The following is a 22,279-nucleotide window of genomic DNA, read 5'->3' as shown; positions in this document are numbered from 1 at the left end:
CATACCGCCATCCTTCAGTTTATCTGTATCTATCCCATACCGCCATCCTTCAGTTTATCTGTATCCATCCCTTACCGCCATCCTTCAGTTTATCTGTATCTATCCCATACCGCCATCCTTCAGTTTATCTGTATGTATCGCAAACTGCCATCCTTCAGTTTATCTGTATCCATCCCATACCGCCATCCTTCAGTTTATCTGTATCCATCTCATACCGCCTTCCTTAAGTTTATCTGTATTTATCCCATACTGCCATCCTTTAGTTTATTTGTATCCATCCCATACCGCCATCCTTCATTTTATCTGTATCCACCCTATACCGCCATCCTTCAGTTTTTCTGTATCCAACCCATACTGACATTCCTCAGTTTGTCTGTATCTATCCCATACCGCCATCCTTCTGTTTATCTGTATCCATCCCATACCGCCATCCTTCATTTTATCTGTATCCACCCTATACCGCGATCCTTCAGTTTATCTGTATCCATCCCATACCACCATCCTTCAGTTTATTTTTATGCACCTCATACCGCCATACTTCAGTTTATCTGTATCTATCCCATACTGCCATCCTTCAGTTTATCTGTATCCATCCCATACCGCCATTCTTCAGTTTATCTGTATCCATCCCATACCGCCATCCTTCAGTTTATCTGTATCTATCCCATACCGCCGTCCTTCAGTTTATCTGTATCTATCCCATACCGCCATCCTTCAGTTTATCTGTATCTATCCCATACCGCCATCCTTCAGTTTATCTGTATCCATCCCATACCGCCATCCTTCAGTTTATCTGTATCTGTCCCATACCGCCATCCTTCAGTTTATCTGTATCCATCCCATACTGCCATCTTTCAGTTTATCTGTATCCATCCCATACCGCCATCCTTCAGTTTATCTGTATCTATCCCATACCACCATCCTTCAGTTTATCTGTATCCATCCCATACCGCCATCCTTCAGTTTATCTGTATCCATCCCATACCGCCATCCTTCAGTTTATCTGTATCCATCCCATACCGCCATCCTTCAGTTTATCTGTATCTATCCCATACCGCCATCCTTCAGTTTATCTGTATCCATCCCACACTGACATTCTTCAGTTTGTCTGTATCTATCCCATACCGCCATCCTTCATTTTATCTGTATCCACCCTATACCGCCATCCTTCAGTTTATCTGTATCCATCCCATACCGCCATCCTTCAGTTTATCTGTATCTATCCCATACCGCCATCCTTCAGTTTATCTGTATCCATCCCACACTGACATTCTTCAGTTTGTCTGTATCTATCCCATACCGCCATCCTTCATTTTATCTGTATCCACCCTATACCGCCATCCTACAGTTTATCTGTATCCATCCCATACCACCATCCTTCAGTTTATTTTTATGCACCTCATACCGCCATACTTCAGTTTATCTGTATCTATCCCATACTGCCATCCTTCAGTTTATCTGTATCCATCCCATACCGCCATCCTTCAGTTTATCTGTATCCATCCCATACCGCCATCCTTCAGTTTATCTGTATCCATCCCATACTGCCATCCTTCAGTTTATCTGTATCCACCCCATACTGCCAGCCTTTAGTTTATCTGTATCCACTCCAATCCGCCATCCTTCAGTTTATCTGTATCTATCCCATACCGCCATCCTTCAGATTATCTGTATCCATCCCATACTGCCATCCTTCAGTTTATCTGTATCCATCCAATACCGCCATCCTTCAGTTTATCTGTATCCATCCCATACCGCCATCCTTCAGTTTATCTGTATCCATCCCATACCGCCATCCTTCAGTTTATCTGTATGCACCCCATAGCGCCATCCTTCAGTTTATCTGTATTTATCCCATACTGCCATCCTTTAGTTTATTTGTATCCATCCCATACTGCCATCCTTCAGTTTATCTGTATCCATCCAATACCGCCATCCTTCAGTTTATCTGTATCCATCTCATACCGCCATCCTTCAGTTTATCTGTATCTATCCCATACCGCCATCCTTCAGTTTATCTGTATCCATCCCTTACCGCCATCCTTCAGTTTATCTGTATCTATCCCATACCGCCATCCTTCAGTTTATCTGTATCCATCCCTTACCGCAATCCTTCAGTTTATCTGTATGTATCGCAAACTGCCATCCTTCAGTTTATCTGTATCCATCTCATACCGCCTTCCTTAAGTTTATCTGTATTTATCCCATACTGCCATCCTTCAGTTTATCTGTATCCATCCCATACCGCCATCCTTCAGTTTATCTGTATCCATCCCATACCGCCATCCTTCAGTTTATCTGTATCCATCCCATACTGCCATCCTTCAGTTTATCTGTATCCACCCCATACTGCCAGCCTTTAGTTTATCTGTATCCACTCCAATCCGCCATCCTTCAGTTTATCTGTATCTATCCCATACCGCCATCCTTCAGATTATCTGTATCCATCCCATACTGCCATCCTTCAGTTTATCTGTATCCATCCAATACCGCCATCCTTCAGTTTATCTGTATCCATCCCATACCGCCATCCTTCAGTTTATCTGTATCCATCCCATACCGCCATCCTTCAGTTTATCTGTATGCACCCCATAGCGCCATCCTTCAGTTTATCTGTATTTATCCCATACTGCCATCCTTTAGTTTATTTGTATCCATCCCATACTGCCATCCTTCAGTTTATCTGTATCCATCCAATACCGCCATCCTTCAGTTTATCTGTATCCATCTCATACCGCCATCCTTCAGTTTATCTGTATCTATCCCATACCGCCATCCTTCAGTTTATCTGTATCCATCCCTTACCGCCATCCTTCAGTTTATCTGTATCTATCCCATACCGCCATCCTTCAGTTTATCTGTATCCATCCCTTACCGCAATCCTTCAGTTTATCTGTATTTATCCCATACTGCCATCCTTCAGTTTATCTGTATCCATCTCATACCGCCTTCCTTAAGTTTATCTGTATTTATCCCATACTGCCATCCTTTAGTTTATTTGTATCCATCCCATACCGCCATCCTTCAGTTTATCTGTATCCATCCCATACCGCCATCCTTCATTTTATCTGTATCCACCCTATACCGCCATCCTTCAGTTATTCTGTATCCAACCCATACTGACATTCTTCAGTTTGTCTGTATCTATCCCATACCGCCATCCTTCTGTTTATCTGTATCCATCCCATACCGCCATCCTTCATTTTATCTGTATCCACCCTATACCGCCATCCTTCAGTTTATCTGTATCCATCCCATACCACCATCCTTCAGTTTATTTTTATGCACCTCATACCGCCATACTTCAGTTTATCTGTATCTATCCCATACTGCCATCCTTCAGTTTATCTGTATCCATCCCATACCGCCATCCTTCAGTTTATCTGTATCCATCCCATACCGCCATCCTTCAGTTTATCTGTATCCATCCCATACTGCCATCCTTCAGTTTATCTGTATCCACCCCATACTGCCAGCCTTTAGTTTATCTGTATCCACCCCAATCCGCCATCCTTCAGTTTATCTGTATCTATACCATACCGCCATCCTTCAGATTATCTGTATCCATCCCATACCACCATCCTTCAGTTTATCTGTATCTATCCTATACCGCCATCCTTCAGTTTATCTGTATCCATCCCATACCGCCATCCTTCAGTTTATCTGTATCCATCCCATACCGCCATCCTTCAGTTTATCTGTATGTACCCCATACCGCCATCCTTCAGTTTATCTGTATTTATCCCATACTGCCATCCTTCAGTTTATCTGTATCCATCTCATACCGCCATCCTTCAGTTTATCTGTATTTATCCCATACTGCCATCCTTTAGTTTATTTGTATCCATCCCATACTGCCATCCTTCAGTTTATCTGTATCCATCCAATACCGCCATCCTTCAGTTTATCTGTATCCATCTCATACCGCCATCCTTCAGTTTATCTGTATCCATCCCTTACCGCCATCCTTCAGTTTATCTGTATCTATCCCATCCTGCCATCCTTCAGTTTATCTGTATGTATCGCAAACTGCCATCCTTCAGTTTATCTGTATCCATCCCATACCGCCATCCTTCAGTTTATCTGTATCCATCTCATACCGCCTTCCTTAAGTTTATCTGTATTTATCCCATACTGCCATCCTTTAGTTTATTTGTATCCATCCCATACCGCCATCCTTCATTTTATCTGTATCCACCCTATACCGCCATCCTTCAGTTTATCTGTATCCATCCCATACTGCCATCCTTCAGTTTATCTTTATGCACCTCATACCGCCATCCTTCAGTTTATCTGTATTTATCCCATACTGCCATCCTTCAGTTTATCTGTATCCATCTCATACCGCCATCCTTCAGTTTATCTGTATCCATCCCATACCGCCATCCTTCATTTTATCTGTATCCACCCTATACCGCCATCCTTCAGTTTTTCTGTATGCAACCCATAGTGACATTCTTCAGTTTGTCTGTATCTATCCCATACCGCCATCCTTCTGTTTATCTGTATCCATCCCATACCGCCATCCTTCAGTTTATCTGTATCCATCCCATACCGCCATCCTTCTGTTTATCTGTATCCATCCCATACTGCCATCCTTCAGTTTATCTGTATCCACCCCATACTGCCAGCCTTTAGTTTATCTGTATCCACCCCAATCCGCCATCCTTCAGTTTATCTGTATCTATCCCATACCGCCATCCTTCAGATTATCTGTATCCATCCCATACCACCATCCTTCAGTTTATCTGTATCTATCCCATACCGCCATCCTTCAGTTTATCTGTATCCATCCCATACCGCCATCCTTCAGTTTATCTGTATCCATCCCATACCGCCATCCTTCAGTTTATCTGTATGCACCCCATACCGCCATCCTTCAGTTTATCTGTATCCATCTCATACCGCCATCCTTCAGTTTATCTGTATTTATCCCATACTGCCATCCTTTAGTTTATTTGTATCCATCCCATACTGCCATCCTTCAGTTTATCTGTATCCATCCAATACCGCCATCCTTCAGTTTATCTGTATCCATCTCATACCGCCATCCTTCAGTTTATCTGTATCCATCCCTTACCGCCATCCTTCAGTTTATCTGTATCTATCCCATCCTGCCATCCTTCAGTTTATCTGTATGTATCGCAAACTGCCATCCTTCAGTTTATCTGTATCCATCCCATACCGCCATCCTTCAGTTTATCTGTATCCATCTCATACCGCCTTCCTTAAGTTTATCTGTATTTATCCCATACCGCCATCCTTTAGTTTATTTGTATCCATCCCATACCGCCATCCTTCATTTTATCTGTATCCACCCTATACCGCCATCCTTCAGTTTATCTGTATCCATCCCATACTGCCATCCTTCAGTTTATCTTTATGCACCTCATACCGCCATCCTTCAGTTTATCTGTATCTATCCCATACTGCCATCCTTCAGTTTATCTGTATCTATCCCATACCGCCATCCTTCAGTTTATCGGTATCCATCCCTTACCGCCATCCTTCAGTTTATCTGTATCCACCCCATACTGCCAGCCTTTAGTTCATCTGTATCCACGCCAATCCGCCATCCTTCAGTTTATCTGTATCTATCCCATACCGCCATCCTTCAGTTTATCTGTATCCATCCCATACCGACATTCTTCAGTTTGTCTGTATCTATCCCATACCGCCATCCTTCAGTTTATCTGTATCCGTCCCATTCACCATCCTTCTGTTTATCTGTATCCATCCCATACCGCCATCCTTCAGTTTATCTGTATCCATCCCATACCGCCATCCTTCACTTTATCTGTATGCACCCTATACCGCCATCCTTCAGTTTATCTGTATCTTTCCCATACCGCCATCCTTCACTTTATCTGTATGCACCCTATACCGCCATCCTTCAGTTTATCTGTATTTATCCCATTCTGCCATCCTTCAGTTTATCTGTATTTATCCCATACTACCATCCTTCAGGTTATCTGTATTTATCCCATACCGCCATCCTTCAGTTTATCTGTATCTATTCCATACCGCCATCCTTCAGGTTATCTGTATTTATCCCATGCTGCCATCCTTCAGGTTATCTGTATCCATCCCATACCGCCATCCTTCCCTTTTGTTTGTATCCATCCCATACCGGCATCCTTCAGTTTATCTGTATCCATCCCATACCGCTATCTTTCAGTTTATCTGTATCCATTCCATACCGCCATCCTTCAGTTTATTTGTATCCATCCCATACCGCCATCCTTCAGTTTATCTGTATCCATCCCATACTGCCATCCTTCAGTTTATCTGTATCTTTCCCATACCGCCATCCTTTAGTTTATCTGTATCCATCCCATACTGCCATCCTTCAGTTTATCTGTATCCATCCCATACCGCCATCCTTCAGTTTATCTGTATCCATCCCATACCGCCATCCTTCATTTCTCTCAGGATTGCACCCCTCTGCTTATTGGCACAGTGGGCAGCTGGCTGTTCCACCGACCCTTTAAAGCCTATTTAAAAATCCTTTGTGGAAAAAAATGTTATGGACTAATAGAGAACAAAGGAAGTATGCTTTTGTTTAGATAGTAGAAAGCAATAGCCTGCTGACAGGATCTCTAGATAATTAGGAACAAAAGACCTTTGAAAAGCGTTATAAAACAAGACAGAACAATCATGTTACATGCCACATAAGCCCGAGAATCAGAGCGCACCGAAAGTTATGTATATATAAAGTTTACCGATCTGACAGATCTAACAGGACAAGGTGACCCCTTGTTCCTGCCAGTAACTTTTAAGTAAATGCATTATGTGGGATTCATACAAGTAGTAAAAAAAAAAGAAAGACATTTTAAAATATATTTTAACCCTCTCCAATCCACTATCTGACATCTAAAGACATTCTGCTTGAAGGCTGTACAGCTCTGATTTTGGAAAACACCCGGTAGGGTATTCTTATTGTAGATTACTGGCTGCTCTGTTGTTGGGGGCCTCTCCAGTATGTCCCATACCGCAGCACTGGCTCTAGCCAGCCGATGGCGCCATTGTATAATGGAAGAAAGAGAAAAGCCCCCTAGGAAACCCTGAATCCAAAATTGGATTGCAAAGAGTTAATATTGAGCTTCAAAGCAAAATAAGGTAGTGTAGTAGGGGAACATAAGTAGTATGGTAAAAATTAGATGTATGGGGACAAATGGGCACTTCTGATGATAGGAGGCGCACACTGTTGCTCAAAATAGATTTTATTACATGTGTTAAATATCTGAACGATAGAATTATTTAGGATTGATACTTATGATTAGTGATCAGCAAACTTTTGAAATGTTCAGTTTGGCTTGTTCACCAAAATTTTGCAAAAATGTCAATTTGCTCTGAATTAGTTTGAACCAAACTGAAAGTTCACCAAACCCCTAAAACTACTGTAAATAGCCATAAAACCCTACATAACACTGAGTGTTATACAGGGCTTTTATTGCCCTTAGACAGTGCTATACACCAGTCTTCAGGACTAGTGATGAACGAATCAAACTAGTAGAACCCTTTTTAGGGTAGAACTCTTTTTTTACATGTTTCGGGTAGAACTTTACTAAAAGCTCCATTTAGGTTGATGCCAAACTGAACTTTTAGCAAAGTTCGACCTGAAACAGGTTTGGTTTGCTCAACCCTACTTATGAAAAAACAAGTGATGTGTTCCTCCTCCACTCCTCTCCGTAGATTTCTACAAGCAGCATCTAATTTGATCTGTTAGTGAGATGTTTGACTATCTTAAAGGGGTTGTCTCGCGGCAGCAAGTGGGGTTAAGCACTTCTGTATGACCATATTAATGCACTTTGTAATATACATTGTGCATTAAATATTGGCCATACAGAAGTTATACACTTATCCCCTCCGGTGCTGGCGTCCCCGTCTCCATGGCGCCGACCAAAGCTGCCTTCTCCCTGGATTAGACGCGCTTGCGCTGTCTGCCCTCTTCTGTCCGGCTCCAGAGTGCTCACGCCGCAGAGGTCTTCTGCGCATGTGCAGAAGACCTGTGCGGCGCGAGCATGCCGGAGCGGCCCATTCAGCGCAAGCGCGTCTAATCCAGGAAGAAGGCAGCTTCAGCCGTCGCCATGGAGACGGGGACGCCAGCACCGGAGGGGGTAAGTGTATAACTTCTGTATGGCCAATATTTAATGCACGATGTATATTACAAAGTGCATTAATATGGCCATACAGAAGTGTATAACCCCACTTGCTGCCGCAGGACAACCCCTTTAAGTACCAAGAAAATTTGTAGCAGTGTATTAGACTGATGGTGCAGTTTAGAGGGCGGGGTAAAGAAGTCTGATAAGTGGAGAAAAAAGCATTTTTCTCTGAGATGTATTACAAAGTTTCTTAAATCCGCTTGTATCATTGATTTACGGTATGCAAAGTTTGTTGAAATGTGGTGCCTTTTTAAGGTTTGATTGCTGTATTATACCTAGCCTTCATTTTATCCAGGATGTGCCTAGTCATTCCACTAGCTGAGTTATAATGGAGCGCTTGTAATAAAGCAACTTCTTTAATTCATAATGTCTATGAGATAATGTGTGTCCTGCTGTAAATTAAAATGACATTAGCAGGCCTTGGTCTTCCTCTCTGTGTTCGCCCATAGCACTCTAAGTTGATGATAGCTTTAGTTTGCAAAGGTTCGCCCCTACAGTGTGTTAGGCCACATAATAGGGGCATAATACTTGGAAGGAGAACGTACCTGATAGACTAACGATCATCCTTTAAACATGCCCTCCTGACATGTCTGTTGTAATGAATGCTTGCACTTCTCATGAAATAAGTCTGGACCATCTTTTCTTACAACCTTGCACTCCACTGTTCCCCTGCTATTCCTCCTGGAAATTTTTGAACAAATTTATAACTGGATGCTACCATTCCACTTATTAACAGGGTGCGTCTTTAAACACGCTATCACTGTTAGCAGTCACAGATGAAGAAAGAACAAGTATGGTGGCTCAGTTGTTAGCACTGCTACCTTGCAGTGGTGACATTGTAGGTTACAATATGACCAAGGACAATGTCTCTATGGAGTTTTGCCAGGTCCATTTCCATAACCATTGAGCCACATTCATTGAAGAGCCTTCTCCTTCCTCCTGGAGGCCAAATTAGTGAAACTGATTTCTCTGTCCATTGACTTTAATGGGAATCGGATTGGATTATTTTTGGAAAATCAGGTTGTTCACCCCCGACTCGATTATTCCAATAATCACTTATCACTACTGATGATTGCTAATGTCCAGTAAATCAAGCAAGAGTGCAGCACGCCTCACACATGGAATAAAAGGAGGCTGTGTGCATTTTAGCACCAGGATCAATCAACTTCCTGTTAAACAAAAAGTCCTGAAATTAAAAAGAAAGCCACAGCAACCTTCTCTTTAGAAAAGAACACACTTGTGTCTTCACTAGGGATGAGCGAGTATACTCGCTAAGGCACTACTCGCTCAAGTAATGTGCCTTAGCCGAGGATCTCTCTGCTCGTCCCGAAAGATTCGGGTTCCGCCGCAGCTGACAGGTGAGTTGCGGCGGGGAGCGGGGCTGAGCGGGCGGGAGAGAGGGAGAGAGAGATCTCCCCTCCGTTCCTCCCTGCTCTCCCCCGCAGCTCCCCGCCCCGCGGCGGCACCCGAATCTTTCGGGGCGAGCAGGGAGATACTCGGCTAAGGCACATTACTTGAGCGAGTAGTGCCTTAGCGAGTATACTCGCTCATCCCTAGTCTTCACACATCATTTCAGCTCACTTGAAAACCTTTGTCAAAGTATGTTAGGTGTCAACACAGCCTCCTATGTGGTGCAGGGGTGCAGAGGTTGGGCTGTCCTTTCCTATGGTCTTCTCACCCACTCAGCAATGCATTGTCGGGTCACAGAGACCTGGCCGCTTCTTTGGTAAGTATCTTTTTTTAAATTTTGTTCTACATGCTAATTACAATGCTAGAATGAACCACTGTCCGGGATAATGTAGGGTCTCTCTAATATAAGACTGGAAAAAAAAATTCATGATAAATATCTTTTGTTTAACCATTTCAAGATCAGGGGTGTTTTGGGCCTTCTTGGACAGAGCAAAATTTCACCTTTAGGAATGCTGCCTTCTAAAAGTATTTTTTTCTTTCTTTGTGTAGCCCAAAATGTTTTTTTGGGGACATGTGGGGCTTTTTTATTCTTTAAAATTGGGGTGGATATTGATTTTGTAAATTATTTTTAGGGAAAATAGTCAGAGATAAGAAAGAATCAATTTTTTCTCATTTTCCCTTGTTTCATTTTAAAGTAGTTAGTTCAATTAATAATTTATTTATTAAATAAATAAATTACTAACTGAACAGCAAAAAAACCCAAAACTCATGACGCTACAGTGAACATAAAAATCAATAACAAAGAAATCGAAATAGGAAAGTCCCGCAGCACGCCTAACACATGCACTTAAGTGCAGAGGTTCCAATCTGTGTATGCCAAGCCACCTGGCTTGAAAAAGACTTAGATTAAGTCGAAACGTCGCCATTTTATGGAGCAATAAAACCTTTTTCTACAATTTCTACACCGTTGATGCTGCCGCCTCCTTGGACACTATAACAAAGAAATCGAGACGGTCCAAGAGTTCATCTTCCTTAGATCCAAAATCGATCACAACGTGCAATCTGGACCCGAGATCAAGAGACGGATTACACTTGTTAGGATTGCAATGCAAGGAATGGAAAAGATCTGGAAAAGCAAGGATATTAGCATTGCAACAAAAACCAGACTAGTCAATGCAATCGTCTTTCCCATAACGATGTATGGTTGCGAAAGTTGGATGCCCAGAAAAAACGGCAAAAGAAATATTGACAGGTTCGAACTCTGGTGCTGGAGGAGAATGCTACGGATACCTTGAACTGCCATGACAACGAACAAGGTAGCATTAGGTCCCGTCAAACCGAAAATATCACTAGAGGGCAAAATCATCAAACAGCGGCTCTCTCTTTTGGACATGTGATGTGCGCTAACTCACTGGAAACAGTACTGATGTTTGGCAAGGTCAGTGAAAAGAGAAGATCAGGATGACAAATAACAAGATGGCTAGATACAATCAAGGCCACCATGAACATCTCAATCACGGAACTGAAAGAAGCAAGGAATGCATAGAGAACGATGATTCATAAAGTGACTGAATTGCTGGATGTGACTGATTTTTTACTAGTAAAGCTTTAAACCAGATTGGGTGGGGGTTAGTGATGAGTGAACTTTTGAAAAGCACAGTTTGGACAGTTCGCAGGAACTTTTGCAAAAATTTTGGTTCAGTTTGAATTAGTTAAGCCACCCCCCCCCCCCCCTTCAAACTAGTGTATAGCACTGTCTAGGAGCCCTGTATAATAATGAGTGTTAAACATGGCTTTTATGTTTCTTCGACAGTGTTATACACCAGTGTTATACCACTAGTGTTGAATTAACCAAACCAATAGAACCCTCTTTCAGGTAGAACTTTGCTAAAAGCTCATTTCAGGTTCGTGCTGAACTCAACTTGAACTCAACCTGAAATAGAGTTCTACTGGTTTGGTTAGCTCAACACTAGTCAAGGTAGAACAGACTAAACTTTGGGGTTGAGGGTATTTATTGCATGTGACAGGAATGTATTAATACATAAGCACCTAATATCACACAGGATATCTAAAATTAGTGTCCGTGGGTTCAGAGATGTGTGCATATTTTTGAAGGTAGGGCGACTAATTAATAGTTTAGATTTCTTTTTTCACATTTTATTCATATTCATTTTATTTGACCTTTTTACTCATATCACTGTATTTATTAATCATGTATATTTTTCATACCGTGAAAGCACAGGTTGGAAGGAAACACATTATCACCATGAAACACAGCATGTAAATTCAGGCTGCAGGCACAAGGACCAGCCTGCTAGCCACTGGCGTACGGTGGGGGGGAGCAGGGGTCGCAACCGCGACCCGGCCCTTGAGCTGAGGGGGCCCAGGGGACCGGCGCCATCGGCGCATGATGGCTGAGAGGGGAGGAGGGAGAGGAGAGGAGGGAGAGGAGAGGAGAGAGACGGGAGGCAGCGCCGCAGGTCGGCAAGAGCAGAGGGGAGGGCTGTTACAACTGGAGTCGGCAGCTAATTACAGGCTGCAGACTCCCACGCCGCGGCCCTCCCACTGATAGGCTGCAGCTGTGAGTGGTCACAGCTGCAGTCTATCAGTCTCTGCCAGCGATTACCGGGGGGGGGCTGGTGTGGCTCTACTTACCTCCGGAGCGCTGGACGCACAGGACCTGAGAGAGGACCTGTGGCTGCAGATCACATGACCAGGCTCTGGTCATATGATCAGCCTGGTCATGTGATCAAAATACGGGGGACTTTCCATTACAGGCTGCCCAAAGACTGCTGCAGAGGTGAGTAGAGAAGGAATTGTAATTATATATGTATAGCTGGTATCAGTTATACCAGCTGTGTATATATAATTATATACAGGGAATACAGAGGTTATACCAGCATGGGACATACCACTATATACAGGGGGATATACATTCTGTGTATAGTGATATGTCCCATGCTGGTGTAACCTGTGTATCTCCTGTATATAATTATATATGTGCAGCTGGTATAAGTTATACCTCTCCTGTATATATATAATTATATACAGGGAGTACACAGGTTACACCAGCATAGGACATACCACTATATACAGGGGGATATACATCCTGTATATAGTGATATGTACCATGCTGGTGTAACCTGTGTATCTCCTGTATATAATTATATATGTGCAGCTGGTATAAGTTATACCAGCTGTATATATATATAATTATATACAGGAGATACACAGGTTACACCAGCATGGGACATACCACTATATACAGGGGGATATACATCCTGTATATAGTGATATGGAGCATGCTGGTGTAACCTGTGTATCTCCTGTATATAATTATATATGTGCAGCTGGTATACAGTAGTTTATTTTCTTTTAATCACTGACTTTCCAGCGCCGTCGCTAGGAGATGATGCGTGAGCCTGCGACTTTTCCGCAATGTCAGGGCAGCGGATCGCACAGCTTGCATTGAGTTCAACGGAGGTCGCCCGGGCAGAATCTGCACTAAAATACAGCATGCCGTGATTTTTCCTCTGTGAGCGGAAAACAGCAATTGCTTTCCGCTCGTGTAGAGGAAAAAACGCTTTTCCATAGCATGCTATGGGCGGTACATGCTGCGGAATCCGTAGGCGGATGCCCACTCCATATTCCACAATGCAGATCCAGCCGTGTGCAGACAGCCTCAGGCTAATTTCACACGAGTGAGTCTGATATCAGGCCGTGAAACTCTGCCCCCTATCACACTCACCAACGTGTGCTGTCCCCGCGGATGTGAGCGGTTGTTGTGTTAAAACCAGCTCGCATCACATCATCATATTCTCATGCGATGCAGAAAAAAAACAAAACATCGCTCCTGTGTATGATCGCATTCAGAAGAATGGGGTCATATTCATGTGCAATGTGTACGTCTTGCAACACACAAATCTCGCGCAATTTTTGTGGCCGTGTGAAAGCAGCCGAAGACATTACCAACAGGTTTTTACGTAGTCAAGGAAAGGAGTCATAATGAGAAGGCTTATGCCAAGGCGCTAGATCGTGTTTGTAAATTAGCACGGTTTAGGTTTAGGTATAGGTACGGGTACAGATGGAGAGGGGGGGGGGCCCAGCTGAACTTTTGCACCCGGGCCCCCTAGCCTTTAGGTACGCCCCTGCTGCTAGCCCATCCCATGTTGTCACCCAATCTAAAAAGAGTTCGATTTTTGTGCGAGGTGTGGACCTTATTATGTAACAACATGGGATTGGGAGAATATAAAAAAAACACATCTCCCGGTTCATCGTCACCTTCCCTAACAGAACCATAACTTAGTTTATGATACTGTAGTCAGGTGACAAGTTCCCTTCAATATCCTATTGCATTTCACAAAAATAAAAAAGTAAGAAAATAGCAAACTGGTTAAAAACAGTTCCTTAAATTGTTTATTATGTCTCTAGAGAGTGTCCGTATATTAATATCATTTTGGAAAGCCTCTCGTAGAATCTTGCTGTTGTAATTTGTGAGGGTCAGATTGACTTTACAAGAAAACTATTGATTTATGTTAGACAGGACCCGACAGCCAGTCTGGTTGTAATGTGATCTGTATCTGTTGATTCACAGGGGTTACGCAGATGAAGAAGCAGGAGGGGTCCCCTTTTCTTGAGGAAGAAGAAAACACTGAGGATGAAGAGTGCGACCACTGAAAACCGTCCATATACGGCCATTTTTATATTACGCATAAGAACTATAATGGCAGACTATTTTGTGATCATCTTATAACATGTTGGGAGGTATTGGTCTCATTGTAATGGGGTGGTTTTTATAAGAGAGATTTCTTCTGTGAATCGTAGAGCATCCGTACACAACTCCTTCATAATCAGGTACAGAATGGCATCACATCCTACCAATTTCCTGCATTACTGGACTTACTTCATAACTACTACTAACCGGCTAACAATTGTGTGCAGTGAGAAGACAATCATCTGTAAATAGTAGAAAATAGTAACCGATGTACTAATAAATATTTAGTAAAAATTCATATTGTTTCCATTTTTTTAGGTAAGAATCTCATCTTTGCTGATACAGAGATGTAAACCCCCTTCTTTGTCAGAGTTAGGCCGGGCTCACATGGGCGGACTGGATTCCACATGCGGGAATCTCATCGTTGCTGATACAGAGATGTAAACCCCCTTCTTCTCTGTCAGAGTTAGGCCGGGCTCACATGGGCGGACTGGATTCCACATGCGGGAGGCCCACAGTGGATTCGGGTTATGAGCCTGGCCGTTCGCCCTGTGTACCTATTTCCACTGTATTGCGAATAACCCCAGCGGTTCACCAGTGCTCATCTGCAGTACAGGGGAAGGGGAGGTTTGCTTGTATTTCCCATGCCCGCACTTAGTGATGATGCGGGTACCCACCGTCCATACGCAATGTTAATTGCGCATAGGCTGAGGGTTGGACGGCCTCCATTAACATCAATGGAGACCATCCGAGTGGATTCCATGGCAAGATTCAGCATGCTGCGATTTTTCTTCCGCAAGTGTGAACAAAAAGGCAAAAAAACACGTCTTACAATGCCTGCGCTTTACCACGGATTTTCTGAGCGGACAGCAATCGTGGAAACCACAATCCAAATCCATCCGTGTGAGCCTGACTATAAGGTGCACTTAGACAGAGCGATAGGGAATAATAATCGTTCAGTCTAAAAGCGAGCCAATGACTGAACAGCGAACGAGAATCGTGCTCTGCTCCTTCATTGTTCAGTTTCTGCAGGACTAAAAATCATTGTTGGCCCCTTCACTTGTCGTTCCATGTATATAGCGTTCATTCAGCATTATACATAGGAATGTCAACACTGAATGAGAAGTGAATGTCTAAACAGGCTGCATGAGCGCGAATGAGCTGGTGATGACGTCATCGGCTCGTTCGCTTATGCAGATGAGAATCCTGCAGCTCTCGTTCAGTGTAAAAGGAGCATTAGATAGCCAGAGTCCTATCCCCTCATTCACGCAGGCATATGCAGTTTCAGTCCATGACATGCGCTGCTTTTTTCTGCGTGTCTACAGGCATATTTGGTGTGTATGTGTGTTTTTGCACGCATATGAAAATAACGTAGTAAATACGCGTGCAAAAAAATGCCATGAATATTCATGTAACTGCGTTTTTTCAGCGATTTTTTTTTTCACTTTTGCGCTTACACTTTGGATTTTAAGGATGGCTTTACACGGTCGTGAGTGCAATTGCGCACCCCTTATTGCAACTTTTTTTGCTATGTACGAGGCTTTTTCGTGCGTATCAGCGTATTTTACTGTACTTTTTCTAACTAACACAATAACTTTGGTGTCTGCGTCAATACAATCACAGCGATACCAAATTTACAGATTTTTATGTTTTACTCCATTTGCATAATAAAGATACTTTTTTTAAACAAAACATTTGCTTTCGTGTTGGGCATTCCTTTTCCGTGAATGCAGCTTAATTAGGGTTTGTATATTGCAGGCTGGGTTCAAGTTTTCATTAACAGCATTTTGTGAGATGTAAAACTGTCTGATCTCTTTCTATTCAGATTTTTGGGGAAGCAGGATGAAAAAAGAAAAGAGTAATTGTAACTTTTTTTTTTAAAACAGTGTTCAACTTGCAGGATATATTACATTTTTTTTCAGTCCATTATGTCTGTCATGCCCTACCAAAGGCAAGGTCTAATGAACTTGTGCCTATAGTAGACCTGTTGGTCTCTGTTACACTGTTGGCTGTCATGACAACACATCGGCTCCTTGTAGGGTTGCTGACCGATTATAGACGGAGTCCCTTCCCCTGTAAAACCACTTAGATCTGTCAAGGCCCATTTAGACATTATTAACGATTATTGCTCAAAATTCGCCCAAAAGCCATCTTTTGAGCGATAATCATTGTGTCTGCAGTTCGACTTGAAATCAGTTGCTCAGCAGAGCAGCTGATAAGGGGGGCTGCTTATAACAGCTGATTGCATTGCCTCAGCTGTCAGCCCCGCCGGCAGAACAAAAGAAATTTATTTAGAGAACAGTGGACGGTCCTCTGAATAAATTCAGCTCCCAGTGGCTCACACGCTGCTAATTGGTACTAATAGGCATTAGTACTAATTAGTAGTTTATGCAAAATGATCGTTCAAAAGCCATCTTTTGAGCGATCATCTGTGTCTCTAAACTAGCCTTTAGGCTGCATTCAGATGAACGTGTATCGGCTCGGTTTTCACGGCGAGCCGATATACGTCGTCCTTATGTGCAGGGGGGGGGGGAAGATGAAAGAGCCAGGAGCAGGAACTGAGCTCCCGCCCCCTCTCTGCCTCCTCTCCGTCCCACTGCACTATTTGCAATGAAAGGAGGTGGGACGGGGCTAAGTTCCAAGAATTAGCCCCGCCCCGTTCCGCCTCTCCCCATTGCAAATAGTGCAGAGGGGCGGAGAGGAGGCAGAGAGGGGGCGGGAGCTCAGTTCCTGCTCCTGGCTCTTGCATCCTTCCCCCCCTGCGCATGAGGATGACGTATATCGGCTCAGCGTGAAAACCGAGCCGATATACGTTCGTCTGAATGCAGCCTAAGTCAGGGCCGTATTTACAGCTCATGCTAGCCTTGGCATTAAGCCTGAACACAACTACATTATAGGGGTTTTCCAGGCAAATACTATTGATGACACCTATTCTCAGGATTGGTCATCAATAGTTGATCACCGAGGATCCACTACTTGGGATCCCCAGCAATCACCTGCTCGCCTGGTCCAATGTCAGTTCAGAATGGCCAGACATCATCATGGGGGTCAAAACAGGGGACGTCTACTACATGGCTTCTCTCCCACTGAATTCAATGGGAGTGAAGCTGCCTACTAAATTTCTGGCTCCGACCCCAATGTGGAGCTGGAAGAGTAATAGGTGGCTTCGCTCCCATTGATAGGATAACCTATTCTGTGTCCCCACAAGAATGGGATGTAGTGAGGAGGACCTTAAATTGAGCAGGGATCAAGCATGATCACTGCCACCCCATTTAGCTTTTTGGGACTGTTGCAAATAGCCAACTGCTTGTACTCGACTTCTTCAGGAGCCCAATAGAATTGGAAGAGTTTTTTTGTAGCAATTATGCTGTGTGTGAAGTGTTAACCTACCTTAAGGCACTACCTTGTTATAAAATATTTCCAGTATGTCTTTATGGTACAAGACGTTAGAAGTGAACCCTCTGTTACTTTCAAGGTTTGCATTGTATGTGGGCTACCTCATAAAGCCAATTAGCCGTAATAATGTGATCCAGTTATCTGTCTATAGAGCTGCATTTCTTCCTTATTTATTCCTTTTTTATAATATTAATTTTAATCATATGACTCGTCATGGGCTTATTAGTAGTTGTAGTCAACAACACAAGCACCCAGACATTCTGTTACTGAAACTCTCTGCAATTTTAAGTCTATTCTCCAGAAACACTGAAACTACATTTTTGCCTCATATACTGGCCTAGATCTAGAAGAGGCTTTAACTAGTGTAGGTCCCTAACTGTTTATGCCTTGTGAAACTCATTCAACTTTGAGTGATGATCAGGAGCCACATTCAACTCAAAGATGGACAGAAATTTTTATGCTAGGTCTGCACAGCTTCCTTGGAAATGACACTCGGCCCAGCTATATTGCGTCCTAATGTAAGTGAAAGTCATCATGTTGTGACTAGCCAGTTGCCAAAAGTCGATAATCGCAATAATTCCAAACTTGATTATTGCATTCAGATGCAATATAGCAGGACTATTGTGCAATCGTTGGCCACAAGACACATGTCGTGCTGAAAGCCACAATGTAGACCTAACGTTCATGTGGAGAAAGTATTACATCTAGTATGAGGTCATTCAAATTGGCTCTGTTTGGTGGTTAGGATATGGTCTACAATAATGTCACAACTCAGAACTCCCATGATGCGCAACACAGCAAGGGGTTGTGAGTTACATGTGGCTTCCAAACCAATGGTGAGGGGCCACTGATTTAGACCTTAGGGCCTCGTGGCCTAAAATTCTATGGAAGATCCTTTAGATCCATGTGCCTGGAACTCATGTCCACATGACACATAAAGGGATTTTATATATTTTTTTTTACATGTTCTCACTTTATCTCATGTAATGGAAGAATTAGAAAATACGGAGGCACCATGCTGTGGGACACGGTCTGTAATACAAACCCATAGGGGTTCATAGCAGACAACACAGGATCTGTGTATACAGTAAAACCATGTGCACAAACCCTCATGTATACAAATTACTGATTCCTGTAAAAAGGTTTTATACTATAAAAGAACATCTCCCACTATTTACAGATATCAGTAAAATATAACCTTTGTTATGACTATTCAGATTATTCCTTTTAAATATCATAGCTTTGTTTTATTAAAGGGATTTTACCAAGATAGACTTTTATCACCTATCCATTGGATAGGTGATAAATGTCTGATCGGTGAGGGTCTCATCGCTGAGACCCCCCACGATCCTGAGAATTGGGGTCCCATTTCTCGTGTCGTCCTCCTTGTCATTCCCTGCGCTCCTCGCATCGAAAAGACTTAAATTGGCATGCATGCTCCGTGCCGCTCCATTCATTTCAATGTGGCTTTGTACTCTGCTATTTCACAAGCCCCATTGAAATAAATGAAGCAGTGGCCAGGCATGCACAGATAGTGCTCCATTCAATCTGACATCACTACAAATGGGAGAATCGACCCAACAGTGATGAGAAGAGAGGGGTACAGGACTCCCTTTCTTAGGATTGCTGGGGGTCGCAGTGATGAGTACCTCACCAATCAGACTTTTATCACCTATCCACTGGGTAGGTAATGACAGTCTATCTTGGTTCGGTTCAACGCCTTTAATTATTTCCAACAGTGGAGAAATCGGTGCTTTTTAAAGGGTGAGGTAATAATAAAAATAATCTTTATTTATATAGCGCCAACATATTCCGCAGCGCTTTACAAATCAGAGGGTTCATATACAGACAAAATCAGACTTTACATAAATTATTAAATTAGGAAACACAATAGGTATATGAGTGCCTTGCTCGTAAGAGCTTACAATCTATAAGGAAATAGGAAAACACAATAGGTATTCTGTACATTGGTCCAGCCTTCTTTTAAATAGGGTAGTATACATAAAGCTGCATGAGCCAGTCACCAGTCGGTATCTGTGTCTATACAGATAAGAAGTGCATTGGGTGAAGGGGATACAGTAGGATGAAAGGGTTTAATTCTGAGGGAGAACATAAAAGAAGGCTAGAGATGAGCGAGCATCCAAATGCTCAGGTCCTCGTTATTGGAGTCGAATTTTACAAAAAGCTCTAGAGCTCTACTCGAGTAACGAACCCCATTGACTCCAATGGAAGACTTGAGCATTTTTGTATGTGGGCCGCCGGGTCCCGAGCTTTTTTTCTTTTTGGGGTGGGTTCGTTTGTGTTCTCTCTCTCAAAAAATTTGCCATTGACGTGCACGTTGTGCAACAGCAGGGAGGAGGCAAAAACTGGGGCGGGGTCGAACACGGCGTGATGCTCGTTCGAGTAAGGAGCACCATCGAGTATGCTAATACGAGCATCAAGCTCGGCAGAGTACGTTCGCTCAACTCTAAAGAAGGCAAAACAGAAAAGTTTGATTTGGGGACATGAAAGGCAAAGGTCTCAAAACTGTGGGTGTGGGATTGACCTGATTGCCCATGGTAGCGCATTCTAGAGAACTGGTGCAGTTTGGGAAAAAATTTGGAGGCGGAAATAGGAGTTCGGATTTAAATAGAAATTGAACTATCATGTTTAGGTCGGTTAGCAGATGGAAACAAGAAGCTCAGGGTTTGAAAGATTCAGTTTGGACATGTTAGAGACAGTGGACTGAGAGTCACTGGTGTTTTGTAGTAGGGCAGGTGTGAAGTAATAGGAAGAAGTAAATAACTGAGTGTTTCCAGTGTAGAGATAGTACTTAAAGCCAAACCTGCTGATGGTTTGTACAATAGGGGCTGTGTAGATGGAAAAAAAGGAGGTTTATTTCGGTTTGTATGGCTGATGAACAACCTACCTAATGTAGCCCAGTATATTGGCAAGGTGGCTCTCTGCCTTCAGCACCTCCTCCCTGGAAGCTGAGCTCATCACTGTCACAGATTGGCCGCAGGCTGCCTCATAGAATGGTAGAATTGCAAGTGACCTTCAGGGTCATCTGGTCCAACCCCCTGTTCAGTAAGGAGGATAGATCCGTGCCCCATGTGAGGAATGGTTTGCTTAGGCCAATTGATCTGCTTTTTCCTTGTATCAGTTTCAATAAATTTGAGCCAAGTTCATTCTGGTAATTTTTCTGCCATTTTTTTGCAACAAAAATCTATTAAGCAAATTGACACTTTTTTAAAATGTAAAAGACAACTCTATTAAAAAGAAACACACCAATCAAAATGATCAAAGTTTTATTAACAGTCTGAAAAAGTGAAAAGCTGATGTCCACTGGGGAACAACCAAGAAAAACAAACAGGCTTTTCTAGTGTCAAACTTTTTGGAAAAATTATAAAGGAAATGAGTGCATAGGTCAACAAACTATTTACACGCTCCTGATATTTACATGTCTTGTGTATATGTGATATATTCATAAATTATCATCTAAAACACATGCCCTGTCCTTCCACTGCATGGACCCTGTCTGGATTTGTGTCTTATCCTAGTTTTCTAATCCTGGGTAATGAAATCTGAAGATAAATGTATACAGGCCTTTATTTCTTCAAGGTCAGTGTAGCCATGCCATCGGATTTTCTGTGCTACCTCTTGGAATCTGCCTTTGGTTACCATTGATTATTATGGCTTTCCACAGTCCAGAGATTCAGATTTCAAAGTTCTCTTGCACTCTCTTCATTGTTGTTTATGGATTTAAAATTTCTTTCTAAAAGAAAAAGAAAAAAAATATTTGTCAGACATAAACAGGGATGGAGATTTACTAAGAAAAGTGCAGCAACATTTTCTCACAAAGTGTGGCACATTTCAAATTTATTATGTTTTAGACACTTTTTAGAGTTTGTTCTCACTGGTGTTATCTTCAGTTAAAGGAGTATCTGCACTTTCAGTCTGCAGCGCTCGTGCTCCATTGGCCATTTTTGGCTCCTCCCAGTAGCCGAAGACGGCCCTATATAGAGTTTATGGGTCTGTCTTCAGCTGCTGGGAGGAGCCAAAAACAGCCAATGGAGTATGAGCGCTGCAGACTGAAATTGCAGATACTCTTTAACTATTTCCATTTCTGGAGCAGAAAAGATAAGTTAACCATTTTTGTTGTTTTCCACTTGATTTCAATTATTTAAAAGAAAAAAAACAAGAGGAAATATTTCCTTCAGTTTCCAACCGATTCCACTGCGCTATTTATCCAGTTTAAGAAACAGAATAAAATCAAATGGAGGGAAACGGAAATATTCCCATGTTTCAAAAACCCATTGAAATCAACGGCAAAACAATGGAAATGTTTAATTCTGTTTTTACTTCCATTTCTCTGCTCCACAAATGGAAAAGAGAAACGGAAATGATTAAGTGAGGCTGTGAGAACAAGCCTTTACACCTACAGTATCTCAAAAGTTTTGAAAAGTGTCTAGGAAAAGGGGTGTAACGTAGCTAAAACAGAAATAAACACAGCACCTTATTGTGTAGACATCCCCAAACAGTAAAGGTCCCATTTACACAGGCCAATGGTAGTGAATGAGGGTTCATCAGAGCACTCATTAAGCTGATCACTGCT

At 42.6% G+C, this 22,279-nt stretch overlaps 2 protein-coding genes across 4 annotated transcripts in view; one reads left to right on the top strand and one right to left on the bottom strand.

The window, feature by feature from the left end:
* PPP1R1C (protein phosphatase 1 regulatory inhibitor subunit 1C) overlaps nt 1–15,948 on the top strand; it is an 87,376-nt gene extending 71,428 nt beyond the window's left edge. For 2 of the 3 annotated variants that reach the window (XM_066575756.1, XM_066575753.1), the window contains one exon: nt 14,170–15,948. In XM_066575756.1, coding sequence (XP_066431853.1) covers nt 14,170–14,252 — 83 coding nt within the window. In that variant the 3' untranslated portion in view covers nt 14,253–15,948. The remainder of the gene's footprint in view (nt 1–14,169) is intronic. The other variant, XM_066575755.1, reaches the window with a different exon arrangement.
* A 3,603-nt stretch (nt 15,949–19,551) lies between these two features.
* PDE1A (phosphodiesterase 1A) overlaps nt 19,552–22,279 on the bottom strand; it is a 169,457-nt gene continuing 166,729 nt past the window's right edge. The window contains exon 14 of the mRNA XM_066575752.1: nt 19,552–21,439. Within this exon, the coding sequence (XP_066431849.1) occupies nt 21,387–21,439 (53 nt within the window). The 3' untranslated portion in view covers nt 19,552–21,386. The remainder of the gene's footprint in view (nt 21,440–22,279) is intronic.

This window comes from Eleutherodactylus coqui, chromosome 8 (assembly GCF_035609145.1).
Source record: "Eleutherodactylus coqui strain aEleCoq1 chromosome 8, aEleCoq1.hap1, whole genome shotgun sequence".
In the NCBI taxonomy this organism is placed as follows: domain Eukaryota; kingdom Metazoa; phylum Chordata; class Amphibia; order Anura; family Eleutherodactylidae; genus Eleutherodactylus; species Eleutherodactylus coqui.
This window is presented reverse-complemented; position numbering and strand designations above follow the sequence as displayed.